General features: G+C 39.1%; 1 protein-coding gene across 1 annotated transcript; it reads left to right on the top strand.

Annotated features, from left to right (window-relative positions):
• The first annotated feature begins 1,420 nt into the window (after positions 1-1,420).
• LOC132364039 (olfactory receptor 7G2-like) lies at positions 1,421-2,365 on the top strand. Its single transcript, XM_059919788.1, has one exon. It carries the CDS (start codon positions 1,427-1,429, stop codon positions 2,363-2,365), a length of 939 nt encoding a protein of 312 aa, XP_059775771.1. The 5' UTR covers positions 1,421-1,426.
• The last annotated feature ends 15,710 nt before the right edge of the window (positions 2,366-18,075 follow it).

Raw genomic sequence — 18,075 nt, 5'->3', positions numbered from 1 at the left:
TAGTTCCCATCATACAAATGAGGACACCAAATCTTCTCATACAATTGAACCATTTTCCCTATTCTCAAAGGAAGTGCTGGTCCTGGATTCAGTTCAGAGTGTTTGAGTCTAAGTAATACAGCAAATAATAAAGGCTGTCATGCCCACTTCCATCCCCCCCCAGGAGAACGAGGACCACTGCTTTACGGAGACAGTCCTATACGATGCCTGAATATTTTGTAAGTATCATATGTCTTCTTATCTTGTAATTCTCTGTTTTGCAAGGGTCAAAAATTGTTGCTATTTTCTTCGACTTTTTAGAAGCCTATGCATTTTGTTCTCTCTCTCATTTATCTTTTTTTAAAAAAAAATCATATGCCTCCTATCACCTTAGGGGAAGAGGTCCCATTAGGATGAGACAGAGAATGTCATTGATATTTGCACACCTTCTCTTAGAATTAATTGTGAATGCAGGTGCATTACATTTCATGAGGGAGTCTTATGAGCTCTAGTTTACAGGCAACATTTTCTAATATTTGCTCAGGTGCAGAGTGTATCCTTGGATAGATGCCATGACCTGCTATACAATATTTCATGCGTAGGGATGGACATAACACTGTAGGGAAGAGAAAAAATTTAGAGCATGGTCCTAGATTAAAATATTAAAATTTTAAAGGAAAATTGTAAAATCTGAGTGTTGGTTTAGGAATGGTAATTCTGTACTATCCAGCGACATTGACAATGATTGGTTAAGAGAGTCAACTCAGCAGTCAGATAATCTTAGCTCAGACTTAGTCTTTTCCACACACTGTGTATTTCATGTCCATGAGGTACCCTCACTTTACCTAAGTGTCCGCATGGATGAATGGAGTGATAGTACGATCTAACTCATCTGTAATTTGACAAGCCCTTCAGATGATTCTGCGGCAGGTCAAAGTTTAGGCATCATGCATTACAAAAGAGAGAGGATAACTTCATTCTCATTTTTCTTTTGCTTGAGGCCAGAAATATTTCTGAAGGAGACGCTGTGTCTTATTCTTTGTTTCAGTCTTAACACTTGGCACAGATGTGATACCAAGTTGGTGACCAATCAAAATAATGGCCAATAAAGAGAGTAGAGGGAAGAGGAAGTATGAGAGATGTTGACGGAGAGAAAAATTAGCAAAGGGACAGACTTGCATCGTCTTTTGGGTTCACAATAGGCACAGAGTTTTCTTTTTTATTTAAGCACAGTTTCAAAGTGTTAGCATATATGGCATTCATCTGGAGGGTATGTTAAAACTTAGATCGCTGGCCCTTACCTCCAGAGGTTATCAGCAGTACATCTGGAATGGCACCAAGGATTTGCATTTCTAGCAAGTTCTCAGTTGATGCTGGTGCTGCTCATCTGGGGAACATTCATTTCCTTTTCTTTTCACTCCATTTCCCCATCAGATTCACCGACAACATGGAACCCAGAAATCAAACAGACGTTTCAGAATTCCTCCTCCTGGGATTGACAGATGATCTAGAACTGCAGCCCTTCTTGTTCTGCCTGTTCCTAGCAATGTATCTGATCACTGTCTTAGGAAACCTGCTCATCATTCTGGCTGTTACCTGTGACTCCCACCTCCATACCCCCATGTACCTCTTCCTCTCAAACCTTTCCTTTACTGACATCTGTATAAGCACAACTGCGATCCCAAAGATGCTGGTAAACATCCAGGCAGAGATACAGCACATCACTTACATAGGCTGCCTGACCCAGATTGGCTTTGTCCTGGTTTTTGTTGGTTTAGAAAATTTTCTCCTTGCGGCAATGGCCTATGACCGCTATGTGGCCATTTGTCACCCCCTGAGGTACACGGTCCTCATCATCCCCCGATTTTGTGTTCTGCTGATTCTACTCTCACTTTTCATCAGCACAGTGCTTGGCCTGCTCCTCAGTCTGATGGTATTGCGGCTGTCCTTCTGCAAGGACCTGGAAATCCCTCACTTCTTCTGTGAACTTGCTCAGGTCATCAAGCTGGCCTGTTCTGATACCCTCATGAATAACATCTTGATATATACCGTGGCTAGCCTGTTTTGTGGCGTTCCCCTCTCTGGGATCATTTTTTCTTATACTCAAATTGTCCCCTTTGTTTTGAGAATGCCATCAGCAGGGACAAAGCTTAAAGCTTTTTCCACCTGTGGGTCTCACCTTGCAGTTGTGTCCTTATTCTATGGGACACTTTTTGGAGTTTACATTAGTTCTGTGGTTACTGACTCACCCAGGAAGACTGCAGTGGCTTCAGTTATGTACATTGTAGTTCCTCAGATGATGAATCCTTTTATCTACAGCCTGAGAAACAAGGACATGAAGAGAGCCTTGAGGAAACTTATTAGTAGGATACCTTCTTTCCCGTGATCGTGCCCTCTACTTTGGACTTGAGTTTCTAGAACGAGGCAAGGGATTAGGAATCCTGGGTGAGCCATAATGTCTGATACTTTCATTAACAAATTCTTCTAAAACAGCCAACAGCAGAATTTCCAAGTTAACTTTAACTTGAGGTTGACACCAGATTTTGCTTTTTGTTCAGCCATATGCTGTTTGACACATATTTTCAATTCTTCAATTCAATTTCTTTGCTCAGTTTCCATAGAAGTAGAGCCTGAAGCAAGGGTTCTAGTTTTTACAAATTCTTTGCATCACTCTCAGAATAAGGAATATTGCCAAAATTATTAGGAAAGGAAGTACTGTAGCAAGGCTGTGGTCATATCTAGAGACTAACTTCCACCTGATCCATGGTGGGGCCATATGATTTGCACCCCAGAGTTAGGTCTATAGTGGAGTAAGAGATCTTACCTTTTCCACACCTACTTATTAATGAATTAGATTGAGGAACATAAGTATCTACTATAGTCAGTTTCATTATCTATGAAATGTGTCGGTGGTTTGAAAAGTGAGATATTTGAATTCCATTAGTGAGGAAGCCTTCAGTTCTAATAAGAAAAAGAATCTCTAACTCTAATATGTCCAAACAACAAAGAGCGTTATCTTTCATAACAAGGTCTTCATAAGTAAGAAATGTATGTAAACCAGGGAGTAGGAATTCATTCAGTCCTGCATGTGTTGTTTTGTCCTGGGACTGGTTTTCCTCAGGGTCACCAGTGGTGTTGCCAGATGAAGATGTCATGTATGGACATGATTTCCAGAGACAGAACCCTGGTTGTCCTTCTTTGAGTCAGGTAATTATAGAATTTTCCATGGAGTCAACTAGAATATATTTCTGTAATGGGTTGTATAGTGGCCCTAAAAACAATTTGTCCACATCTTATTTCTTATAACCTATTAATATTATATGATTAAAAAGGTGGATGTTGTAATCAACTATAATGGAATAGAATTAGAAAAACAGTGAGTGTTACTTATTTTGAATTAGAGTCTTTGTAGAAGATGAGTTTATCCCAGATTGGCTGAACATGTCCTAAATATAATCCATGTATCCTAATAAGCTAGACAGAAATGGAAATGACACAAAGAAAAGGAGAAGGTAATGCAACCATTGTGACTGAAATTGGCTTTATGCAGCCAGCAGTTGATTTCCAGCATTTGATCATTGTTTTCAGCTTTATTGAGATATCATTGACATATGAACTATAAGATTATGCTGTACAGTTTGTTGATTAGATACATTAACATATTCAAAATGATTACCACCATAAAATTAGCTAAAAACCTCTGTTCTGTTACATAATTAAGACTTCTTTTGTGGTGAGACTATTTAAAATCTCTTCTCTTGGCAATATTCAAGTATACAATATATCATTTTTAGCTATATTTTCATCATGCTGTACAAATTAGATTCTTGAACTTAATCTTATAACTGGAAGTTTTTACCCTTGACCAGCATCTCCCATTTCCTCCAGCTCTGTGATAACCACCATACTACTTTCTGTTTCTATGATTTTTGACTTTTTAGTTTGATGGAGTTACTTGTGTTTTTGGTGTCATATCCAAAAAACCATTGCCAAGGCCAATATCAAAGTGTTTTTCTCAACATTTTCTTCTAAAAGTTTTATGGATTCAGACCTTATGTTTACATCTTTAATCGATTTTGAGATAGTTTTTGCAAGTGGTGTAGGATTGGGGTCAAGATTCATTTTGCTGTATGTGGTTATTCAGTGTTCCCCAAACCATTTATTGAACAGACTACTCTTTCCCCATTGAGTATTCTTGGTGCCCTTGTCATATATTAGTTGACCATATGTGCGTGGGCTTATTTCTGGGTTCTTCGTTCTGTTCCATTGGTCTAGGTATGTGTGTTTGTACCAGTACTGTGATGTTTTGATTACTATAGCTTTGTAATATAGTTTGAAATCAGGATGTGCAAGGCATCCAGCACTGTTCCTTCTCAAGAATGCTTTGGAAATTCAGGGTCTTTTACCATTTTAATTGTTTTTAAGTTTACAGCTCAGAGGTGTTAAATATATTCACACTGTGTGTTTATATCACCATCATCAATCCATAGAACTCATCATCTCACAGAACTGAAATATGTGCCTATTAACAGTAACTCTGTAATCACTCTTGACCCCAGACCCTGGAAACCTCATTCTAATTTGTGTGGCTGTGAATTTGACTATTCTAGGAACCTCATGTTAGTAGAATCATACATTATTTGTCCTTTTGCAACTGGCTTATTTCACTTAGCATTATGTCTTCAAAGTTCATACAAGTTGTAGGATGTATCAGAGTTTCCTTTCTTTTTAAAACTGAATAATGTCCCATTGTATGTATATACCATGTTTTACTTATCCATTCATCAGTTGATGGACACTTGTGCTGCTTCCACGTTTTGTTTATTGTGCATAATGCTGCTTGACCATAGGTATATAAACAACTTTTCAAGTCTCTGCCTTCATTTCTTTTGGGAATATATCCAGAAGTGAAATTACTAGGTAATATAATTCTACTTTTAATTTTTTGAGGAAATAGCATACTGTTTCTTTTTCTTTTTAACATCTTTATTGGAGAATAATTGCTTTACAAGCATGTATTACTTTCTGCTTTATAACAAAGTGAATCAGCTATACATATACATATATCACCATATCTCCTCCCTCTTGTGTCTCCCTCCCACCCTCCCTATCCCACCCCTCTAGGTGGTCTTAAAGCACCAAGCTGATCTCCCTGTGCTATGCAGCTGCTTTCCACTAGCTATCTAGTTTACATTTGTTAGTATATACAAGTCCATGCCACTCTCTCACTTCGTCCCAGCTTACCCTTCCCCCTCCCTGTGTCCTCAAGTCCATTCTCTACGTCTGCATCTTTATTCCTGTCCTGACATACTGTTTTAGATAGTAACTTCACTGTTTTATGTTCCCACCAACAATGCACAGGGATTCCAATTTCTCCACATCGTTGCCAACACTTGTTTTTTCCCTCTTCGTCCTCTTCTCCCCATCCTCCTCCCCCTCTCCCTTCTCCTTCCCCTCTTCCTCCTGCCTCTTCCTCCTTTTTCTTCTCCTCCTTCCCCTTCTCCTACTCCTCCTTCTCCTTCTCCTTCTCCTTCTCCTTCTTCTTCTTCTTCTTCTTCTTCTTCTTCTTCTTCTTCTTCTTCTTCTTCTTCTTCTTCTTCCTTTTTTTATAATAACCACCCCAATGCTTATCTCATTGTGGGTTTTATTTACATTTTCTCAATGAGTAGTTATGTTGAGCATCTTTTCATATGCATGTGGCCATTTGTATATCTTCTCTGGAAGAAGTCTATGCAAGTCTTTTGCCTAATTTTTAATCATTTTTTTCTTTTTCTTGTTGAGTTGTAGAAGTTCATTATGTTTTGGGGATATGAATCCATTATCATCTTATTTCTAAAGTGCTTGAATTTATCCCTCTTTTCATTTTCGAACTGTGATTTTTTTGGTCTTATTTAAGAAATGATTGACTCTCCAATTTTATATTTTCCTATATTGTTTTGTAAACATTTCAGGCTTTGGTACTTTGGAATAATTTTTGAGTATGCTGTAATATAGAATCAAATTTCACTTTTTCTCATATAGGTAAAAATAATTTCAGCACTATTTACCAAATGGTCATATTTGTTCCCTGCAATGACACATTGTCATAAAGAAAGTGTCCAATGCCTCCTGTGTCCTAAATATAATGTGCATATAGTTGAGGGCTTAATTGGCACTATATTTCTATCTGTTCAAGAACCAGACCATTTTAGTTACTATTGCTCCATATCTTGATATTTGGTAAAGCAAATAGCCCACTTTGTGCTTATATGCCAGTAAATCCAACATTTTTTCTCCATTGCTCTTTCATGTAAATTTCAAAATCATCCTCTCAAATATAATTAACATCTCAGACTCTGCATTAAATCTTCAAAAATATTTGAGAAAAATTGAGACCTCTGTGATATTGCATGTAGCTCTCCAAAATTAGAATATTCTTTCCATTTATTTAGCTCTTCCATTGTGTTCTTCAGTATAATTCTATAATGTGCTTTCACATTTTTTCTAGAATTCTTCTCAGGTATTTATGTGATGTTCTATTAAAAATGTCTTTTAGAAATCACACTTTCTAAATGAATGTTTTGCAATGACATGCAATTGATACTGTATAGGGATTTTGACTCCAGCTACCTTGATACATTCTAATGATCTTTGTAATAAATGACCTATAGAATTTTGGCCTTCTCTTTACCTAGATGCTAATATTATCTGCTATTGGTTACACTTAAAATTTTTTTTTAAATTGAAGTATAGTGGATTTACAATGTTGTGCTAATTTCTGCTGTGTAGCAAAGTGATTCAGTTATATATACATTCTTTTTATAGTCTCTTTTATTATGGTTTATCACAGGATATTGTATATGGTTCTTTATGCTATGCAATAGAGCTTGTTGTTTATCCATTCTATATATAATAGTTTGTATCTGCTAACCCCAAAATCCCACTCCATCCCTTCCCCATCTTTCCTCCACCTTGGCAACCACAAGTCTGTTCTCTGTATCTGTGAGTCTGTTTCTGTTTCCCAGATAAGTTCATTTGTGTCGTATTTTAGATTCCACATATAAGTGGTTACACGTTTTTATTTGTTCACAATAATTCAAACTTACACTATATTATTTGAGTGAAAATAGTGTTAATCAGCATCTGTTATATTGTTCTTGATTTAAAGGGAATGTTTTGACAGAAAGAGACTCATAAACAGAGAGAACAAACTGGTGGTTGCCAGAGAGGAGGGTGGGATGGGGACTGGCAAAATAGGTGAAAGGGATTAAGAGATACAAACTTCCAGTTAGAAAATAAATATGTTATGAAGATGTAATATACAGCATGGAGAATATGGGCAAGAGTATTTTACTCACTTTGAATGGTGACAGATGGTAACTAGACTTACTGTGGAGATCATAATTTAATGTGAAAAAGTATCAAATCACTGTGTTTTACACCTGAAACTAATATAACACCGTGTGTCACTTATAATTAAATTAAAAGCTAAAAATAAAAAGAGGGACAGTTTTGAGTGTTTGACCATAAATTATTTCATTTACTGTAGATTATCTAAAATGCTGTTTCTTGAGTTAAGGTCATTTCTTCTATTTTCATTTCACTGTTTCATTATCAAGGAAGAGTGTTTCATTTTACTCAAATGCTTTTCCTCCATCTATCGAGAAAGTCATTTGTTTCATTTGCTCTTTATCTGTAAATGTGCCAAATCATACTCGAGTTCTAATATTTATTTATTTATTCACTCATTCATTCATTCATTCAACAAATATTAATCGAGGGCTTACTGTTGCCAGGCCCTGTTTTTAGTGCTGACAGTGGAGCAGTGCACAATGAGATGGAAATCCCAGTGCCCAGACAGTGAGGGAAAGGTGAAAAATAAGAGAGGGATGCCTCACTAAAATGGAATCCGGAGGCCAGCGGGGGAGCTCTCACGCAGTAGTACACAAAATTAATTATAGGAAGAATTGTCAATTACAGACACTAACAGAAGAATCATCCACAGGAAAGAATCATCAATTTCAGACCCTTATAAAAATAGGTGTACATTGCCTCTCCTACAAGAAATTGACCAACTCAGCAACACAGCCAATGAGAAACTGTCATCACCCTGAACTCTCATTTTCTACAATGGACTTTCATTCAAAACAACCCCTCCCAAATCCCCCCCTTTTCTCTGTAAAATAAACTTCCTTTCCTTCTATTGTTCGCCTTGCCTATAGCTTTTGCTATAGCATGCTTGCCCTAATTGCACTGCTCTGCTATTCTCAACTAAACTCTTTTTTTGATAGTAAAATAACTTTTATTTTTAAGCTCAAAAGGGGAAACAGGTGACATACAAGAGAGATACTGTGAAGGACAATGTGATGTGCCAATCTTATTCGCTTTGAGGAAGGAAGCAATCATTACTCCAGTGGCAGAGAGTGCAGCTGGCAGACAGCCCTTTACTGTCAGCTCCCTTTGGGCAACCTGTCAGAAGAGAGCCACTGCACCCAAAGTCACTCCTTTTTGCCAGGGTTGCATCTATGACTGATTAGTACAGGTGTTTTTTTGTTTGTTTGTTTGTTTTTTAATTATTATTTATTTGTTTATTTACTTATGGCTGTGTTGGGTCTTCGTTTCTGTGCGAGGGCTTTCTCCAGTTGCGGCAAGCGGGGGCCACTCTTCATCGCGGTGCGCGGGCCTCTCACTATCGCGGCCTCTCTTGCTGCGGAGCACAGGCTCCAGACGCGCAGGCTCAGTAGTTGTGGCTCACAGGCCCAGTCGCTCTGCGGCATGTGGGATCTTCCCAGACCAGGGCACGAACCCGTGTACCCTGCATCGGCAGGCAGATTCTCAACCACTGCGCCACCAGGGAAGCCCAGTACAGGTGTTTAAAGGCCTTGCTCTCTTGCCCCAAATTGGAACAACTCTGAAGGGACATTCCAGCCGTAACCCCCCTGCTGAGTCTGTGGAGCTTGACCCCGGGACCCCACTGCACCTCACTTGCTTTCTCTGCCCAATCTTACTTTTCTTATTTTAAAACATCTTTATTTGAGTATAATTGCTATACAATGGTGTCTTAGTTTCTGCTTTATAACAAAGTGAATCAGCTATACATATACATAAATCCCCATATCTTCTCCCACTTGCGTCTCCCTCCCACCCTCCCTATCCCACTCCTCTAGGTGGTCACAAAGCACCGAGCTGATCTCCCTGTGCTATGCGGCTGCTTCCCACTAGCTATTTTACATTTGGTAGTGTATATATGTCCATGCCTCTCATGTCTCTCACTTCATCCCAGCTTACCCTTCTCCCTCCCCATATCCTCAAGTCCATTCTCTAGTAGGTCTGCGTCTTTATTCCCATCTTGCCCCTAGGTTCTTCATGACCTTTTTTTTTTTTTTTTTAGTTTCCATATATATGTGTTAGCAAACAGTATCTGTTTTTCTCTTTCTGACTTACTTCACTCTGTATGAGACTCTAGGTCTATCCACCTCACTACAAATAACTCAATTTCGTTTCTTTTTATGACTGAGTAATATTCCATTGTATATATGTGCCACATCTTCTTTATCCATTCATCTGTTGATGAACACTTAGGTTGCTTCCATGTCCTGGCTATTGTAAATAGAGCTGCAATGAATATTGTGGGGAAATTGACAGTAACACAATCATAGTAGGGGACTTTAACACCCCATTTTCACCAATGGACAGATCATCCAACATGAAAATAAATAAGGAAACACAAGTTTTAAATGATACATTAAACAAGATGGACTTAATTGATATTTATAGAACATTCCATCCAAAAACAACAGAATACACTTTCTTCTCAAGTGCTCATGGGACATTCTCCAGGATAGATCATATCTTGGGTCACAAATCAAGCCTTGGTAAATTTAAGAAAATTGAGATCATATCAAATATCTTTTCTGACCACAACGCTATGAGACTAGATATCAATTACAGGAAAAAATCTGTAAAAAATACAAACACATGGAGGCTAAACAATACACTACTGAATAACCAAAAGATCACTGAAGAAATCAAAGAGGAAATCAAAAAGTACCTAGAAACATGGAGGGATATTTCTGGCATAAACTATTTGATTACCTCAAAGAGAAAGTCAATCTAGGATGGCTAAGGGAATATTCATGTAAGGTTTCATACAAGTTTGATGTTGATATATTAGTAACTGGGTACTCCGAAGCTAGACATTTATATTTCTAATCCACTAATGTGGACAAAGTGATACTTGAAAATTCCAGATATATCCTCCTGTGGCTCTAAGGATTGAAGCTGATATTCCTCTCCAGAGAAATACTTTACTTTTGGAGGCAGTTATATGGACACCATGATTCTCTTCCTACATCACAATATGCTTCACACTGCTGTTAGGACTATCTTCTGAAAATAAAAATCTGCTCCCAAATACATGAAGCCGCCCATATACTTCATGAAGCTCAGTTTTATCGCTTAACATTATATATATGTCCCAGAAAAAGATGGTTTATCTCTCTCTCTTCAGTTACCATAGCTTAAACTTGAGAAACCCCTTATCACCTCACAGGTGGATCATGCAATTTACTGTCTCAAAGCTACTACTCTTACCATTGCCTGGAGTCTCTTCTGTATACTTCACTGGCAAAATTTTTATCTAGTTCTTAAAGACCCAGCTCAAAATTTACCTTCTTCAAATAAATCCTCAAGTAACTGCATGAAGTAAATTATGGGACTCCCTTATCTTGCTCCTATAGCATTTCCTTCACACCTATACAACTGCACCTACCATGATGCTAGGACAGTGTCTGGGACTGTCACCTTGTACTGTATTTTGATACCTACAAGACAAGGCTCTACGTTTATAAGCTCCAAAGTCAGTACCTAGAGAGACTAATGAGACATTTAAAAGTCTCAAAATAGATGTCAACAAAGGCCATAAATCATTTTTGTTTTATTTTAGCTTATATTAAAGATGTATAAGCTAATAAGATAACTGGTTATAAAAATCCTTTCACTCTACCTATACTATTTAAATGTGGACTAAAAAAGATCTTTCATGAAAAATAATAAATAAAAGTTTTGCACATCAAAGGAAACCATAAACAAGACAAAAAGACAACCCTCAGAATGGGAGAAAGTATTTGCAAATGAAACAACTGACAAAGGATCAATCTCCAAAATTTACAAGCAGCTCATGCAGCTCAAAAACAAAGAAACAAACAACCCAATCCAAAAATGGCAGAAGACCTAAATAGACATTTCTCCAAAGAAGATATACAGATTGCCAACAAACATATGAAAGAATGCTCAACATCATTAATCATTAGAGAAATGCAAATCAAAACTACAATGAGATATCATCTCACATGGGTCAGAATGGCCATCATCAAAAAATCTAGAAACAATAAATGCTGGAGAGGGTGTGGAGAAAAGGGAACACTCTTGCACTGTTGGTGGGAATGTAAATTGATACAGCCACTATGGAGAACAGTATGCAGTTTCCTTAAAAAACTAAAAATAGAACTACAGTATGACCCAGCAATCCCACTACTGGGCATATCCCCTGAGAAAACCATAATTCAAAAAGAGTCATGTACCAAAATGTTCATTGCAGCTCTATTTACAATAGCCAGGACATGGAAGCAACCTAAGTGTCCATCAACAGATGAATGGATAAAGAAGTTGTGGCACATATATACAATGGAATATTACTCAGCCATAAAAAGAAACAAAATTGAATTATTTGTAGTGACATGGATGGAGTTAGAGTCTGTCATACAGAGTGAAGTAAGTCAGAAAGAGAAAAACAAATACCGTATGCTAACCCATATATATGGAATCTAAAAAAAGAAAAAAGAAAAGAAAAGAAAAGAAAAATGATCGGGAGAACCTAGGGGCAAGATGGGAATAAAGATGCGGACTTACTAGAGATTGGACTTGAGGGTATGGGGAGGGGGAAGAGTAAGCTGGAACAAAGTGAGACAGTGGCATGGACATATATACACTACCAAACGTAAAATAGATAGCTAGTGGGAAGCAGCTGCATAGCACAGGGAGATCAGCTCGGTGCTTTGTGACCACCTATAGGGGTGGGATAGGGAGGGTGGGAGGGAAGGAGATGCAAGAGGGAAGAGATATGGGGACATATGTATATGTATAGCTGATTCACTTTGTTATAAAGCAGAAACTAACACACCATTGTAAAGCAATTATACTCCAATAAAGATGTTAAAAAAAAAAAGAGAGCAACCAAACCAATAAACAAATCCGCCAATGATAACAAGCAGTAAAAAGTAAATGATGATAAACATAAAACCAAAAGCAAATCAGACACAGAAATCATACCTCCAGTCTAGAGTTGCTCCCAAAGTCCACCACCTCAATTTTGGGAACATTTGTTCTCTATTCAGGTATTCCACAGATGTAGGGTTTATCAAGTTGATTGTGGGGATTCAATCTGCTGCTCCTGAGGCTGCACGGATAAATTTCCCTTTCTCTTCTTTGTTTGCACAGCTCCTGGGGTTCAGCTTTGGTTTTGGCCCTGCTTCTGAGTGTTGGCCACCCTCAGGCCTCTGTTCCCACCCAGACAGGAGGAGGTTAAAGCAGCAGCTTATTAAGGCTCTCTTCCTCACTCAGGCCAGGCAGAGGGAGGGGTACAGTAGTCGTAATTGGAATTTGGGGTGAGCCTGTGACAGCAGAGGCCAGCATGACATTGCAATAGCTTGAGGCGTGCCATGTGTTCTCCAGAGGAAGTTGCCCCTGGAACATGGGACCCTGGCAGTGGTGTGCGGCAAGTCTCCCTGGGGGGTTGTGGGTAGTGATCTGCGCTTGCACACAGGATTCTTGGTGGCAGTGACAGCAGGGTTAGCGGTTCATGCCCGTCTCTGGGGTCTGAGCTGATAGCCGTGGCTCGCACTTGTCTCTGGAGCTCGCTTAGGCGGTGCTCTGCCTTCTGTGGGCACATGGAGCAAGAATCCCTTCTCCTTGCGCACCCTGAAACAATGGTCTCTTTCCTCTCTGGCAGCTTCAGACTTTTTCTAGTACTCCCTCCCGGCCAGCTGTGGTGCACTAGCCCCCTTCAGGCTGTCTTCACACAGCCATTTCCAGTCCTCTCCCTGGGGTCTGACCTCTGAAGCCTGAACCCCAGCTCCCAGCCCCCACCCGACCTGGCGGGTGAGCAGACAAGCCTCCCAGGTTGGTGGGTGCTTGTTGGCACTGATCCTCTGTGCAGGAATCTCTTTTCTTTGCCCTCTGCACCCCTGTTGCTGTGTTCTCCTCTGTGGCTCTGAAGCTTCCCCTCAGCCCACCCCTACCTCCTACCAGTGAAGGGGCTTCCTAGTGTGTGGAAACTTCTCCTTCACAGCACCCTCTCAGAGGTGCAGGTCCCGTCCCTATTCTTTTGTCTCTGTTTTTTCTTTTTTCTTTTGCCCTACCCAGGTATGTGGGGATTTTCTTGCCTTTTGGGAGGTCTGAGTTCTTCTGCCAGCGTTCAGTAGGTGTTCTGTAAGAGTTGTTCCACATGTAGATGTATTTTTGATGTATTTGTGGGGAGGAAGGTGATCTCCATGTCTTACTCCTCCACTGTCCTGAAGGTCTCTCTCTCTCAATTGTATAGTTTTAGCAGTCTATTTTAAGCTGATAACAACTGAACTTCAATTGTGTATAAAAACTACACATTTACTGAGCTGAGTGGGGCTGGAACCAATTCACAGAACTGTTTCAGGGACCGCAGCTTGGATTGAGGTCTGCAAGTCTGCTTCTTGTAACACAAACAGGCATTTCTCCCTCTGGGTCCCTGGGTGAGCAGGACTGCTTCTGGACCTCAGCTGGGAGGAACCGGAGCTGGGTTACAGGGCCACTTCAAGATCTGCAGTTGAAATGAGGTTCGTGGACCTGTCTCAAGTGTCACAGATGGGCCTCCCTCCCAGTGGGTTTTTGGGCAGACAGAACAGTTCTCAGACTTCAGCTGGAGTGCCTGTTGCTGGATTACAGAACTGCTTTGGGATCTGCAGACAGACTGATGTCAATGGGCTTTCCTCTGAGGACACAGGTGGGCATGCCCCCTTCCAGGTCCTTGGGAAGTTAGTACCACTCCCAGACTGCAACTGAGAGGGTGTGGAGCTGGGTCATAGTCTGATTAAGGGTCCACAGCCAGGACTGAAGTCAGCATGCCTGTTACTAGAAGCATAAGCAGGCATGTCTTCTCATTCTTTTGGCAGATAGTGCTGGTGGCAGGACCAAGGATAGATAGGCTGTAGTTGAGACCACAATGGGGCGAGGCTTTTTCCATGTCCGTACCCAGGACCATGGTCTGTGAGCCTGTCACTTGAGCACAGGCCTGCCTTCTCAAAACAGCCCTTCCTGGTTTTGGGCTTCACTAGGGTTTTTCAAGGTCATGGCTCTCAAAGCTCCCACATGAGCATTTTTGTCCATGGATGGCTGCCAAATTAATGTTTCTAGGAGGACATGGGTAGGGGACCTCCTATTCCAACATCTTGTTTGATACATGATTTTTGTGTGAAAGTATTTCCAATCCTTCAAACTAGTGGGGAAAAAAAAATCTGTGTTTTAGAACTGATAGCATTCAGAATATGCTACTCCAAAACACGGCATATTGAATTTTTTTGCAACTGTTTTTTTTAATGCTTCAATTTTATTTTATTTTATCTTAAAAATTTTTATCGTATATTGGAGTATAGTTGATTTACAACATTATATTAGTTTCAGGTGTACAGCAAAGTGATTTAGTTATACATATACATATATCTATTCTTTTTCAGATTCTTTTCCTGGCATATTGAATTTTTTAAGCTGAAAGAATTTGACAAAATGGTAGATGAAAGAAAGTGTCTTGGGCATGCCCTCACTCTCCTCCCCGAGACAGGTCAAAAACCCCCATGTGAGAAGTGCCCTTTGTAAACCCAAAAGAAGGAACATCCTTCTCTCCAAGATTGAGGGACACTGAGATGAATTCGAACAAACTGACCTTGCTAAGTTTCCCCCAGATTTTTACCCTTAGCTCATACTCAGTTTGCCCTATAATATTTTCCCACAGCCGTCCACTCTTCATCAAACCCAGCTAAAGACACTCAGGTTTAATCACTTTTTCAGGTCTTCACTTCCTTATGAGGGCTCCTGTGTCATGTAAAACTTATATTAAATAAATGTGTATGCTTTTCTCTTGTTATCTGTCTTTTTTGCAGGTGACCCAGTGAAGACTTAGAAGGATAGTGGAAAAAATATATTTTCCTCCTCTCCAGAGCAATGGCTCTCAAATTCTGACTTCTCTCAGTATCTGCTGGAAAGGTTTTAAAAACACAGACTACTGAGCCCCACACTCAGACTACTGAATTCAGAAGGTTGGGTACAGCACTCAAAAATGTGCCCTTCTAAAAAAAATTCCTAAATGCTGGTACTGCTAGCTTGATGGCCACACATGAGAACCACTCTTCTAAAGCACTGACCATTATAGAGCATGGGTAATTAACTCATCCACAGGTTTGTACATACTCAGCACACTTCCTGAGCAGATGGTGACCAAGATCAACATCTGCAATGCGGGCTGGCAGGGAGTCAAGCCTATGAATGAATTAAGCCTCTTCATTGTCAATGGGTCCCTAAAATCTGTTCTTTTAATTCCTATTTTCATTTCCATGTCTTATCATTTGAGGTCCTATCACAAAATCCGTGTTCTAAATTTCCTAATTAATAGTAAAATTAGTAGAAATCATATTACTAAAATAATCGTTATTATAACCTCTCCTACCACCACCAGCAATGGAGTTATGGCTATTGCTACACATGCCTCTCAGCACTTTACTTATTTTACCTAATTGCATTCTCTCCACAGACCTGTAAGTTGGGTACTTTTCTCATTCCCCACTTTACCATAATTTCACTTAGGTAAAGTAACTTTAAGTTATGCATACATGGATTCATGGTGCTCTTGTAAGAGGTGGTGAGGGGATTCAAACTCAGGCTTCCAGACTTTGGAGTTGACCTCATAACACCATGTGATATGATCTCTGAGTAGTAAAGGATTATGGGACCTGAAGAGTTAATCAGGTTCCATCACTTGCCTTTTGAAAACTTCCAGTTGAATAAAGCCCCAAATAATTTCTCTGATTTTCAAGATCTCATTTCTGACCACAAAGATGTTGAGATATTGAGCTGATAGCATCCGACAGGATTCACACTCAGGACCTGAGGTCAAGATTAGAATATGCTACCGGGAACCCCAAGCTCTTATGACTATGGTCATAATATATGTGCACTAAATAACATGACTAGGTTAATGAGATTCTCTTTTCCCCTCAATTACTTGAAGAGAAAAATATGTTTCTCATAAGGTGATTAAGTAGCACTTTTTTCTTTTCAAAACACAATTGGAGAAGAGGCGACATGCATGGGGCTTGGGGGAAAAAAAAAACTGAAGGAAAAAAGTAACAATTTGATAGTTTGTCCTAAGCAGAATCCTAAAACAAGAAAAACTCAATCTCCCAACCTAAACATCAAGGCAACTTGACAGGAGAGTTGTTATAGTAGTTGGAAAAGAGGAAAAGATTGTCAAGTCAGCCTTAAGAAGAAAAAAGGAAACTGAGCAAAGTTCACCTGGATTCCTCAAATGTTTTCAGAGTTGTGGGATTTTTAAAATTTAATCCATGCTAATGGCTTAGCAGGAACCTTATCACCTAGTGTAAAGGACTTGTTATTTAAGATGTTCACAACTGGATGAGAAAATGAGAGCTTATTTTTAGAATTTCCTTGCCTTCCCTACCACACACACAAAAGTGTATGCAATAAACACATGCACACTCTTTTCTGTGTAGCTGCCAGCCACATTCTCACTTGAAAGCTATTAGGAAAAGACACCATACTGTTTCAAATTTTAAATGAACAATAGTCACAATTAATCTCCACGAATAGGTTATTACTTCTAGATCTATTTTCCCTTTTCTTTGTTCTCTTGCTAGGTAGCCCAGTGGAACCCATCCCACTCTTTATTTCCAAGTTTTTAATGGCATATTTAGAAATAATTAATCCCTTGATACTCACTAACTTGATCCATTCTTTATTACTTTTATGTTTTGACACATCTCCCTCTGTTTTATAATTAGCAGTTAATGTCAGGGAAATAAATATTGAAATCAGTCATGACATTCAGATCCTCTTCCTCTTTTTCTGTTGGGTCTCTTTAAATCCTGGGTGCCTTGGGTACTGGCACTTACAGGAATCCCTAGTTTATGTGCCAGGATAAATTCAGTGATACTTCTACTTCCTGTGTTAAGATAAGATCCCTGAGAATATGGTTATTTTTTAAACATTTTTATTGGATATAGTTGATTTACAAAGTTGTGTTAGTTTCAGGTGTACAGGAAAGTGAATCTGTTTTTCTTATACATATATCCACTCTTGTTTTAGATTCTTTTCCCATATAGGCCATTACAGAGTATTGAGTAGAGTTGTCTGTGCTATAGAGTAGGTCCTTATTAGTTATCTATTTTATATATAGTAGTGTGTATGTGTCAATGCTAATCTTCCAATTTATCCCTTCTCCTCTTACCCCCCGGTAACCATAAGTTTAGTAGAATATGGTTATTGATTGCCCAAAGCAGGCAAGAGTTGATTTGCTAAATTCTGGGTGCTTTAATACATTTCTTCATTATTCTTGAGAATCAGTGGTTTAGAAAAAGTCTCCAAAAGTGTGAATAGCCAATTAGTATACTAATGTTTAGAGCTGAATGGACCTAGGTATATTTTGCTTCACTAATGGGAAATTCTGCACCATGAACATGGAATCAGCAAAACAAACAACCATAACAACATCAATCATCTGGGGTAAGATTTTGACTCAGACACCCCTGAGTTTAATCCATGCTCCAGCACTTGCTTTGTGAACAAGTAAATTTTAACGACTGTGCAAGAAGCCTTATACTCCTCATTTGTATAATAGGGACCATCAAAAATCTTTGAGGGAATGTTTCAAGGATGAAAAATGAATAAACAAGATCATCAAGCACAGTGCTTGACATCTGAGTGTTTCTCAATGCTTTCTGCTGTTACTATTTTTTCTATAGACAGATAAGACCACACAGCATGATTCACTGTAGGAAGGAAAATGATGAGTGGAGT

Source organism: Balaenoptera ricei, chromosome 3, assembly GCF_028023285.1.
Source record: "Balaenoptera ricei isolate mBalRic1 chromosome 3, mBalRic1.hap2, whole genome shotgun sequence".
NCBI lineage: Eukaryota > Metazoa > Chordata > Mammalia > Artiodactyla > Balaenopteridae > Balaenoptera > Balaenoptera ricei.
The sequence above is the reverse complement of the archived record's forward strand: the minus strand, read 5'-3'. Positions and strand labels throughout refer to the sequence as shown.

Coding starts and splice junctions, on each gene's coding strand:
- LOC132364039 (XM_059919788.1), top strand. CDS start 1,427: ATGGAACCCAGAAATCAAACAGACGTTTCAGAATTCCTCCTCCTGGGA.